Source organism: Apteryx rowi, unplaced genomic scaffold, assembly GCF_003343035.1.
Source record: "Apteryx rowi isolate R43461 unplaced genomic scaffold, aptRow1 scaffold_74, whole genome shotgun sequence".
Taxonomy (NCBI): domain Eukaryota; kingdom Metazoa; phylum Chordata; class Aves; order Apterygiformes; family Apterygidae; genus Apteryx; species Apteryx rowi.
In genome coordinates, this window is record NW_020451027.1 from 3,099,001 (window position 1) to 3,111,374 (window position 12,374).

The 12,374-nt window shown below is 37.8% G+C and overlaps 1 protein-coding gene across 1 annotated transcript in view; it reads right to left on the reverse strand.

Moving 5' to 3' along the window:
* Nucleotides 1–12,374, reverse strand: part of CRB1 (crumbs 1, cell polarity complex component) — a 140,137-nt gene that overhangs the window by 57,387 nt on the left and 70,376 nt on the right. Inside the window, exon 6 of the mRNA XM_026087853.1 lies at nucleotides 11,433–11,615. Coding sequence (XP_025943638.1) covers nucleotides 11,433–11,615 — 183 coding nt within the window. The remainder of the gene's footprint in view (nucleotides 1–11,432; nucleotides 11,616–12,374) is intronic.

The following is a 12,374-nucleotide window of genomic DNA, read 5'->3' on the forward strand; positions in this document are numbered from 1 at the left end:
GCCTCCAAGGTGCAACAGATTTTAACTAATAGTAGCCCTGATTTGGGCTATGAGATTACTCCTCCATACTTAAAATTGTAGTGCTATTTTTTTCTACAACTCTTATAGCTCTGAGTGAGCTTCACGTGATTGGCTGAAGACCCATATCCCTAAGCTTCATGTGGAAGATGCTGCTAATCAAACTGTGTAGTGCTAAAGCCAAATACTGATATTAAGAATTTGGATCAGCAAACAGTGTTCATCAGAAACTCTTTGAGCAATAGCATCTTCCAGATTAGACTCTAATGACTGTTTTGAAATGCTGTCAACTAAAACTAGATTTTTGCTCATGTGTAGCAGATCTTATACATACACAGTTTTTTATGCTTACCCTGCTGGCTGGAAGGTCAGAAAGAATACAGAGAACTTTCTTACAGCTCTGCAAGTAGTAAAATGGTGATGCTAGTTCAAAAGAAACAGGGAGTTGTCACATCAATTTTAAGACAGAAATTTACATTGGAAATACAAAATAACAGAAGTGCAAGAATAAAAACRTAAAACGAGCAAAAAATATTCTCAAGCCTGAAGAAACTATTTCAGATTGTAGATTAAAACAAATTACATATTTTTACATATGAGGGCAACTTATACTTTTCTGTGGATAACACAAGTAGCAGTTTACCAAGTAGAGGCCTTTACTCAGGATGAAACAGAATACCAGCCCACCACTGTGGATGGTTTGAGGATATTTATTTTTAAGAAACGGCATTTCAGAGGCATCTAAAAATCTGTAAGAAAAGTTATATGCATGGAAACAGAGTAGCTGAGCTGTATGAAAATTCTAACTTCTACAAGAACTAAGTGATAAATGGCATTACAATATTTATATTTAATGCCATAGCAAGATAATAGTAATCTGCATACTTTAATCTTAAAAAGTATATGCCTGCATCTTGACTTTTTATCTGAATACAGGCCAATATTGCTGGCATAACAAATATGTACAGGTTTGGCACACAAACATATGTTTCCCAGAAGCCACAGAATTAAAATAATTAATTAGTAAAGGAGACCAACATAAACTTCGGTTTATTAACAAACATAAATATTGCATGCTGCAAATCTTAAGAAAAGGATGAAGACAAATCTTTCATTCTTACCACAAAACCATCTAACCAGACAGAAGAGCGTGCACTTCAAAATGGAAAAAAAGAAGTTGTGGACCTTTTTAATTAGTGATCAAAGAAAGGCTTTCTATAAGGAGAGCAATAAAGTACTCTGAAGGGGCTGTTATGTGTGTGCATACATATATTTATAGAGAGAGTGTTTGCATATGTGTGTGTGTGTATATACACACATACATAAAAAATACATACATGCATACAAACATATGGTTCAGAACTACTTGCCCATGTGCTATTTCTGACTGTACTCCTCCAGCTTCTCTAACGTCACTCCTGATTTCTTCTGTTATGGAGTGAAAAGAGAAGTAATGCCTTTTAAAAAGTCTGGCTGTATAATTTACTGAATTTCCAATAAACTGGATTTTAATGGGTTTAACAATGGTGAGATTATTAAGGTTGTTTTCAAAATCATCTGTTGAGTAAAACTTTGAACTATTAAATTAGGTCATTTTGTTTATCACTTGACATTTGACCCTAAATATTCCATTAATTTGACTGTATTGAGGAAGAGAAGTATATTAGTCCCATAGCACAGGTCTTCATTGGCTACTTGTTAAGCACTTTCTCCAGATTTGTGTAAATTATATGATGTGTAGATTTAAAGAAAGTTTGTTTCTGTTTGGAGACCAGGTTGTGCATCTCCTTGACTTAGAAACCTGATTGTAATTTGACCAGAATGATGTAGGCTCATACAATACAATGCTAAAAAGCACAGGCCGTAATGTAGCTTTGAGCTGGAGAATCACTTTTGTAAAAGGATGAGCAGAGTTCTGCTGTCAGTTTAGTATGTGCAATACCTTTGATTTCACCAAGGTTTGTGCATGATTATACCATAGACTACAACTTAACATTGTAAATTCATTAGTGGTTAGCTTTTTGTATATGTGTATATCCAATATATTTTTGTATGTGCATGTGCAAGAAACACCTTTCTTTAGAAAACATATAGGATAATCTGTAATGCCAATGTGCAACAGACATGTAGACCTGACATTAGCATATATACAAGCTGGAAAGTACACAGCTGTTTGTGTTTATATTAGGGAAAAGATGATCACTGTTTTTTTAATAACAGGAAGGTCACAACATGAGTCCTATGTTTAGTTCTAGTTTGCATAACACAATGATGAACTGGGGCAAATGGAAACAAGAAATGCAAAGGCTATAGACTGCTTTACAGGGAAAGATGGAACTAAGTGGATTCACAAGCTCAGCCAAGAGGTAGCAAAACTAGAATGTAAGAGGCTGTAAATATCTGAGGTATACCAATCAAAAAGGATAGGAAAGGTTTATTGCTAGCATTCAGAAAGAAATAAAAAAGGTAAGTAGGAAGGACCTGAAGAAAGCCCCAGAGGGAAATTTCTTACTGGAAATTTGGAGTTTTGTAACTGGAAGGCAGTCATGTGGAGTGTATTCCTAATAGGAATGACCAGCTAGGAGTGGGTATCAGGAAAGAAAAGAGGAAGTGTATTTGGAAAAAAAAATACATGCTTGAAAAGCATTCTTCCTACTGCTGAATAATGTACAATTGTCTTTCTTTTAGAACACTTTCTGCCAAGTAATGGACTTACAGATTCCTTAAATCTAAGGACGTTACTTATCTGTGCGTTTCAAGATCTGGGAGCTTATGGCTGAGAAGCAATTCATCCCCTCCTTCCATCCTTCTCCCTTTTAAGGGAACAAGCTTTCCATGCTGAAAAGTGTTTATGTGCAACAATGTTTAACACAGAGAGATGTGCCAGATTCAAAATACCCACTGCTTGCAGGCTCTGTCAATCACATCAGACTACATTATACAACTTAACATAGCAGTGTAACTAGACAAAATAGATCATAGTAGTGATGGATCAGCTATGAAATTTTAAAGGGTAGAACTCAGTAGATGTTCTGAAAATAACATTGGTAGTGCCTTCCTAGGGTTTTAATTTCCTACATTTCTAACTCATACAAAAATGAACATTGATATTTGTGCATTCTTTTGGTGGTGTATAATGCAGAAGTGATGGCTGTGAGCTAATTGAGTTTCCAGTGCCAACTGCAACAAGAAGGGGAGAGATACTTCTCATGTAATACATATTTCCAATGAAAAAATATGCACAGTTATATCAGGACCCTCAATGTCATTTTCAGAATTGCAAACCAATTGTCAAGTCTAGGGACTAATTCTGTAAATTGCTGTCATGAAAAGTTCCAGAACTCCTTTCTTAATCATCAAGGTTCAGCTTTTACATAACTCTAACATAGATCTTAATTGCCAGTAAAGATACTTGCTTTTCTATCAAAAAGTTCCTTTGTAAACAAGACTAATAGGGGCAAGCTGAAGCTTTTAACAAAGCTGAATTTTATTTCATTAAAAGGGGTGCTCTGCATAGTTAGTGCCTATGCTAGCTTCATGTTTTGTATCTAGGATCTGAAACTATTTCAGTCTCAACTTATAGCATATCAAATACAGGTAACTGGATCTGATAATTATGTACAGATACATCCTCAGTGGGTTGATGTGAGACTCCACTGTTTGTAAAGTACTGTGACATCCTCAGGTGAAAAGCAGAGGCAGTGGGGCAACCTTGTTGCTGTGATCATATTGGACCTTAACCTTTTTATCTATATTTCTAAAGTGGGGATAATATTTATGTACTTCACAGTGATTGTATGTGAATGAATTTGCTTGTATTTATGAACTGTTCAGATTTTAGGGAAGTGGAACCCAAGTTCCTGAAATACTGAGGTAAATATAGAAACATCAGATGGTATCATTTTCACTTACAGAGGTACATGCTGCTGTCTTCTGAAAAGTCTTCCACTAAACCAGAATTCTTTAGCCTGATAAACAATGGGTAGCCGTTACAAGGCTCGTTCCATTTAAACAATCACTCTGTCAGCCCACTGCCATGGAGGAAGGCAAGTTATGTCATAAGAAGATTAATTTTTGTGAGAAATCTTAGGCTTTGACAAAGTATCTCAATATTAGGAAATTAGGAAAGAGCTGGCATGAGTTACACAAGTCAGTCTTAGCCACTTTGGTGATTTAGATGCCTGAGGAATGTAAAAATTAAACTTTCTTGCACTAAATGGTATTTCCAGAGTTGTACAATCTCTCATGGTTGTTGAAGAAGAGCTCTAACTGAAATAGAAATCAAATGGAAATGTCCCATGAGCTCTGGCAATTTCTTAACTTTCTCTAGATATAGCCAAATTTTCAGTGCTGCCATCGATGTTTTGAGGTATGTTTCCTGTGTATGGCCATTTTGGTACAACAGACTGTAAGTGCGACTTCAGCTTTCTCTCTAGGGAACTTTCCAGAGGAAATCAAAGGCTTAATGATGAGTTTGTTCTAATAGCTGAGCACGTAAGAAATGATCAGTGCTCATTGCAAAGAAAGCAATTTGACAAACAGTGAATAAAGAGGCAGGCAAGAAACTGGTGAACATGCATTCTTGTATTCTGAAACCCATTAAAAAAGCTGTCTACCTCTTTCCCTGGAGTTGTGCACAGGCCAGGATTAAAGGACACACTCCAAAATTCAAAGAGAATGTCCTTAATTCTAAGAATTAAGAAAAAGAGAGGAGATGAGAAAACTTGGTGACAAAAGTAGAGAAGGGAAACTCGAGTCAATTCAGCATAGGCACAGGTGATGACAAAATGAACAACTCTTTACAAGGATGCTACAGATTGCAGAAAGGTTAAAAAATATTAGTGAATAGAATCATTTAAAGCCTGTCCAAATGTTCTTTCAAGATCAGAGGCTTTAGGAGAGACGGAAAAAGTACATTAAAGTGCTAATTGTCCTTTTTGCGTAGTTTTTACAGGCAGTAAGCACCTTCCAGGCCCTGAGGACATCCTGTGTTGATATAGCACTTGCATATACTGGTCTTGTAACTAGTCTGGCTGTTGGTAGGGACTGSCTGGGAGCAGTAAGACAAATTCCTTCCTCTTCCTTCTACCCCGTGGTTTTGAAACTGGAGCATGAAGGAGTTCACTTTCATAGAGTCTTGAACTGAGATGGACAATGCAGCACTATAGAAATAACTCTAGGAAAACAATAAGTGCTTGCCCACACTTCGAAGATGGCAACACTTTTCCATTTTTCACTGTAGTTTACTTCCCAGTGCCGGCAAGTCTCTTAAAGGCTCTGATTTTTCATGAGGGATCCTTTCATAGCAGTCTAACAGTGTAAAAGTGTAAAATTCAAAAAAAAAAAGAATTGAATTAGGGTGGAAAAAGATGTAGGTTTGCATCCCCTTTACAGCCTCTTTACAATTCCAGAATGGTAAGAAGCCTGTACATCAAGCCTTATTCTGTTTAGGGTGTTTAATATGTATTGTACTTAACAATATATAAATAGTATTTGTAATTTCTCCTTAGACCAGCTAACCTTGGATGGATGCTTGATAATAGCAGCATTTTCCTTCTTGAACCTTTGCTTGTATGTGGAGGCATCATTAGCTAACAAAAATTTTGAACTTGAGTGCTTGTCCTTCCTGCAGCGGCAGCCTGTGTCCTACTGATGAGAGATGCTCTTGACACCTTCCTAGCTTGGGAAGGAGACAGGATCATGAATTTATTATGCAGGATCCACTTTCCCAGCATAACTTTCTCACCCTGGAACAACTGGGTGTTGCCATGACCTACACTACTGCTACTCTTCTAAAAGATGCATGGTGGCACAGTCATAATCTTCCTCAGCAGTCATTCTTGCTGACTTGCTTACTGGCTTCTTTGTCAAACTCATTGCTGAGCCATTCTCACAATCACTTCAGTAAAGTGCCATCTTTAGCTCCTGGGTTGTTTCTTCGTCTGACAAGAAGTCAATCTGGCATAAGGAGACATACTGATCATAATATGGGCAGGTCTGTGATCTGCCTGTCTATAGTGTTACTAACTTTGGCTAACTGTAATTGTGCATTTTTTGACCTTTACAAAGACTGGGAGAAACTGCAGCCCTCAGTTTTCATTCCTGATTAGTGGAAAAGCCTTCTTATAGACAATTAATTGCTGCAGGAATCAGAAAAGACCATCTCTTTTCCCTTAGGACCTTCAGGAATTTGGTGTCAGGAGGGATCACCCGTTATTATTTCCACAAAGGATGTTGGGAAGAGAGCAGAAAAAAACCATCAGCTCAAGCCAGCCCAGCTTCTCTCTCTTTTTGTCTCCCTGCGATTTAAAGATATCTTGGTTTCTCCCTATTTCTCCTCCTTTTTTCTCTTGATCCTTTCTTTTGGCATAGGAAAGGAAAGTGAGTGAATGTTCTCTGAATATTCTTGTCTTCTTCTAAGGCTTCAGAACTGAGAGAAAAGAGTCTTTTAAATGGTGATGATGGGCCATGAAATAAAGTGGATAAATCTCGTGTGATGGAGGAATGATTGGCTATTGTGGTGTGAACAGCTGAATGGCAGATGAGGAAATAAAGAAAAAAAATGTTGGAGTTTGGGGAGAAGATGAGAACTCTGTTATTAATCTGCTTAATTTGATTTTTGTAAGAATCACATTGCTCTATATGTCTATGATGGTCAGCAGCAATGTGATCATTGTACAGGCTCTAATGGTTGAGAAGGGTGTTAAAATAATAAAATAATTAAGAAACCAAAAATATATATTAGTATTGTGAGCTTTCCAAGTTAGTGATAATGTACCTAGTACCCTACCCATTTCCCATAAATAATATTTAGGTCTGTATAATATTGTCACACACAGAAAGAATGCTAGGGGAGAGGAGTATGGCTGGCTGAGACGGTCTACGCAGTGTCTCTGCTGAGGTGGTACAGCTTATGCCAATATCTAAAGACAGGCAGAGAAATGGTAGCCTGATACCCCATGTGCTTCTGTGTTTCTTTCACACTAACTTGAGTTTAGAATGACAGTCCAAATGTATCAGATTTTAAGCCCTGGTCCCATGATGTTCATAGTTCAGTATCTGGATTGAGGTTTTCTTTAGTTAGTGTTCTCTCATACTGGCCATTTATCTGCCTCATCTTCTGGTTCCAGGAGACAGTTACTTCACACATATGCCAAGAATTGAATACACATACGACACCAGTCTGATCATATCATTTTCTCTTGCAGTGGTCCAACAGACTGGGAAAAGGACCAAGAAGATTTAAAAGGGAAAAACGGAAAACAAGACAAATGGACAAAAAGGCCAAAAAAACTCCCAGGAATTCATGATGCCAAAGCAAGCAACAGTGCTTGTGGCACAACTGGTAAATAATGGATAACAAGACACCATAAATGGTAAGGTCCTCAGCAGTCAGGGCTCATTTGTGTGTCACTAGGCAGCAGACACTCCGTCAACAAATAGATTAGTGGGCTCTGCTCTTCTTACACCCATTCTACTGAAGGAAAATGGATGATCTTTCTTGCTAGTGACACTGTCCCACTCATCTTGGCACCATTGGCAACACTGCTATAGAGGCCCAAGGAGCAGAACCTGACTCCCTTGCACACTCGCTCCTCCCTGGGCTCAGTTCAATGCTGGAATGTGTTAGCTTGATAGACCTTGCAAGTTCAGAGGCACGTTAAATTTGGCATGGTGTTAAATTTATTACAACCTGGTGAAATGAGTCACTAACAAATCCATAGCTCTGCTTTCCTTCTTTCCCATGTTTTCATGAAGGAAAGTGAAAAATTTAACCTTTCAATTAACAGTGTTCTTAAAAAATGTGAAATGCTAGAGCAATACAATATATCCATGATTTGAAAGGACAAAGTTTTAGAATAATTATTGCCTTTTGCTAAAGGTAACAAATCTCAAGCCCTTTAAAGAAAGCCTAAGTACTTTTGTGTTAGGGAGCCAACGGACCAAGGCAGTATCAACAATCTAGGGATTGCTACTGCAAAAGCCCTGAGACCTCTTGAAATTTGAGTATCCGCAGACCCTTTGACTTAAAAGGGAGGTGGTGAAGCTTAACCCTTTGTAGGACCTGCTCAGCAATCTTCTGTCTTGGATCTGGGATTAGGCAACTATCTAATGGCCTCAAAAAATTCCTAGCTGAGATAAATTCTCCAGGCTGGGATTTTTTTTTTTTTTAAGAAAGGAATTGTGTAAATTACTTTGGTTGCAAACCCACTTAGATGGTTTGGAGTTTAACAAATGTGTCAGATTTGTTCCTTCCAAGACTTTTAGTAGGATTACTGATTACTTTTCAATTCACCTGAACAACCACCAACTATAATAAGATACTGCCAGATAATATTTATTCCTTTCTCCCAGCTGGAAGAGGCAATATTTCATCCTGACATAGGCATATGTTTAGGTTCCATTATCTTCTGCCCTTGGGGCTAAAATCTGTAGTCTGAAAAGTAGGTATTCTCAAGTTTTCACTTGAAATACAGTAATTTGTTTGAATATTATCCAGTGATTTCAAAGAGGCCTTTTTATACTTGTTACAAAATTGGCAACTGTCCTCAAACTTAATGACATCTTTCCACTGATTTCAATGGCTTTTGGATCAGGCCCCCACAGTACAGGGTATGTGGATTTTTATTTCTTCCCATTTCCCTGAACAGTGAAGTATGGCTATAAATATTCATTGTTCTGCAAGTGCTTTAGTGAGACAAGAGCGTTAATAAAATATTGAATATGATTTATTAAAGAAAATCTTTGTCCTGTTTCGGTAGGAATCTGAGGTTTTATACATTGTACATAAAGCACATACAAATATTCAGGTGTTGAGGTTAGAAGAACTGACCTTCAGCTCCAGGAATGTAGGCCTTTGGCTGTCAGCGAGTTGTACTGATACACAGATGAAAGGATCTGACTTTTTGCCTTGTAGAAGGGCAGTTGACTGTTAGTTCATATACATCAGATAAGCATGTAATATACTGGGTTATCCTGATCAGGGATTCATCTGCAGTTTGAATCATACTACTGCTACTGACTAATCATAAGTCTTCCTTAATTCCCATTAAAGCATGTGGTTTATTTGTTATGAATTGGCTATAATTGGAGAAATGATTTATCACCATCAGAAGTGAATGTTTCCGCAAGGCTTCTGCCATATAAGGAAGCGGGGGCTCATTTTGAGCACTTTCTATTTCAAAACTACCTGGGGGAAGGAGAAAGGCCAGAGAGAAAGACTCAGGATTACTGAAGCAACTAGGGAGGTTAGCTATATTATATCTACAGGCATTGCTGAATTCCTGAGCTTTAGCAGAGCTGTTACTCCTATGCAAATCAGTCTCATAGCATTAGCTCAAACTCCAACAATTTTTTCTGTAGCTGATTGATGGAGCTAAATCTAGGGTCCCTAGGGATGCTAGGTTCCAGTCTGAGCAATACTACTGTTTTCTCTATGAGTACTTAAGTTACTTGTCTTCCTTGTATCTCACACAGGCCAGCAAGAAAATGGCTTAAAATTTAGGCCATGCTGAAAAATGGAGGCAGTGGATGAGTTGACAAGATTAACCTAGTTTTGCCATTACTTTGCAGCATGTTACTGAAAGGCATTTCACAAACAGCTTTTCCAGCCATCCCTGGTAAACATTATGTTCTTCTTGCCTTCCACTGTCTGAGCATACAGAATAGCAATTTTGTTTTTTCTAATTAAATTTATATATAACATCCAACAGATATTTCAGTGACTAAACTTACATAAAGTTTTTTTAAAAAAATATAATGTTCTTATCTGCATATGAAGTCAGTAGGAATTTCAGGGTCTTCAAGACTTTTGTCAGCCATGCTATCTCTGGAGATTCCTGCATTTTGATTTAAGAGCCTGTCTATTGAAAATAGATTTAAGATTAATAGATTCATAGATTTAATAGATTCTGATTCTCTTTTTCAAACTGACTAGTCTGCCTGTGTGTGGTCCCACTGACTCCCTGGGGAGTAAGATAGTCCTCCACGTGGATAAAGCCAGAAGAATCACAGCCCAAATCAGGCAAACAAGACAGGTGAAGGCAATAGGTGAAGGCAGTTGGGAGGATAAAGAAGGATGAGGACTAAACAAGGGAATTTTTAAAGTTAGGGTGAGAGGGGAGGAAAAGAAGCCTGAGGTCTGGACATCACTGGAAGGAAGCAAAGAGAAAGAAGTGGAATTTGAAGAGGAATCCAGAGAGGTAAGGGTGCTTAGGACAGACTGAAGCATTTAACAAGCCTCAGTGGAAGCCTCATATTATACTCTCTGAAGTAGAACAAAAGTACAACAGCAACACTTAGTGACAGGATAGGGAAGGGCAGTTAAGGGGAAGGGATGGAACAAGAGTAAACAAGTCTCACTGCCAGTCTGAGGAAAAATTAATTGGGAATTCAGAGGGAAAATTTTGATCTCTCTCTATGTATCTGCTAGTTGAAGAAATCAGTCACACAACCTACTAGCAGACACAGGGAAGTTTAGAAGTTGCTCGGGTGACGAGTGGAATAAGAAATTGAAGACTAGTTAAACTCTTCCAACTATTTTTTTTCCTTCAGAATGAACAAGGGAATGGAATTGACAGAAAAGTATTACAGACGCAGAACCATACAATCCAAAATTAACTTCTTGGTGACCGTGCTAAATAGTACAGACTGTGTTAGGCTATGTTAAGTAATACAAATCTCAATACAACTTTTTTCTTATGATTACCTGTAATATTGATAGTGGTTTTTTTTGTTGTTTTGTGTGTTTTTGTGTTTTTGTGGGTTTTTTTAAGAACACAGCTATACACACAACTTATTTTTCCTTTAAGCTGTAGAATATCACCAACACACTATACTGTCAAATTTATCAAAAAAGTCTCATTATACTCATTGTGAAGGCGTGTTCCTGCCAATCCCCAGATGTTGCTATGCAGAATTAAATGAGGAATGTAGAGACAGAAATACTGAAAGCCTGGTAATGTTATTCCATGCTGGATTTATGAAAATGCTCTCTTATTATTATTGATTTTTTTCATTTATGTAGTACAATACCTGTGCACAGTGCAAACACATGATAAAACACCTGCTAATAAAAGCTTATGGTATAATTCCAGCAAATGTGATTATGAATAATAAAGTTCTACAGACAAAGCTGTAGAAGAGACAACAGCTCTCTTTCTTGCTGTCTGGATTGGCTTAGGTGTCATACCTGGAGTCTGCTGGTATCTTGCTAGTTTCACAACTTGTGGAGCAAACTCATTTTATTTCATACATATTTCTATTGAAACATATGTATTATGACCACCAGAGGGACCCTTTGCACTATGACACCTTAAAACACAACTTTTTTTCTAAAGATTTATTTACAGCAGCCCTAAACAATAAAATATTTAGCATATTATTTCCTAAGCTTTTATCAGAAAAAGTCTTACCTGCAAATCCTGGTTTACAGCTACAAATATAGCCCTCTGCCTTATCATAGCTGAACTCTGATGGCAGTCCTGGAACACTTCCGTACCAGTTAGACCAAGACAGCTCTACACATTCACTCTCAGAGAGGCATGGATTACTGCTGCACTCACTTATATCACTTTCACAGTCGGAACCTGTATATCCTATGAACAGAAATTAGAAGAAGGTGTTTAATTGATGTACTGTCAATTCATACCAGATCTGAAAATATTATTGTGAATATATATTGTGAATATTAGGTAAATTTGGTTTGAAACTCTGTCATGTGCTCAGACACCTCCTGGACACTCTCTACTTCTTAAAGGTGCAAGTGTATCATTGCAACACTTTTTCTGGGCTAAGCAGCCAGATGCTGTTTTTCTGCTTGCTTTTCTGCCTGGGCTAGGTAATCTAGTCTGTGCTGTACAGACTTTGACTTTTACTAGGAAGTAATGTGGAGATCTGTGTGGATAACAAGGCACTGCGCTGTGTGGTGTAGATATGCTCTTAGCCTGTGCAGTGTTCTCCTTACCTTTGCAATGCCTCCCTAAGACAGAGGTGCGTGGGGAGCGTAAATTTTTTCATGTCTGTGAAGTGATTTATCTGCTTGAGTTCAAAGTGCCACAAAACTCCCCAAGTTCCCAACAAGTGCTAAGCATTCTGCCTAATCTTTCTATTTCTAATGCACTTATAATATTGTGCTCCAAACACACTGTAGTAAATACTTTTAAAAGTGCACTGTGTTCCTGCATCCCCACTACAGACACAGACACTGACCTCGTTAGACGTCTAGTTAGTCTGCATGCTGAAAGGTTCACGAAGTCCCCTAAAAACATAGTGTCTGTGTCCACAGTGAGGATGTGTGAGAACTTTCCCAAACTCTCAGATATGCAAGCATTGATAGTACAGGAGAACAGAGCCCA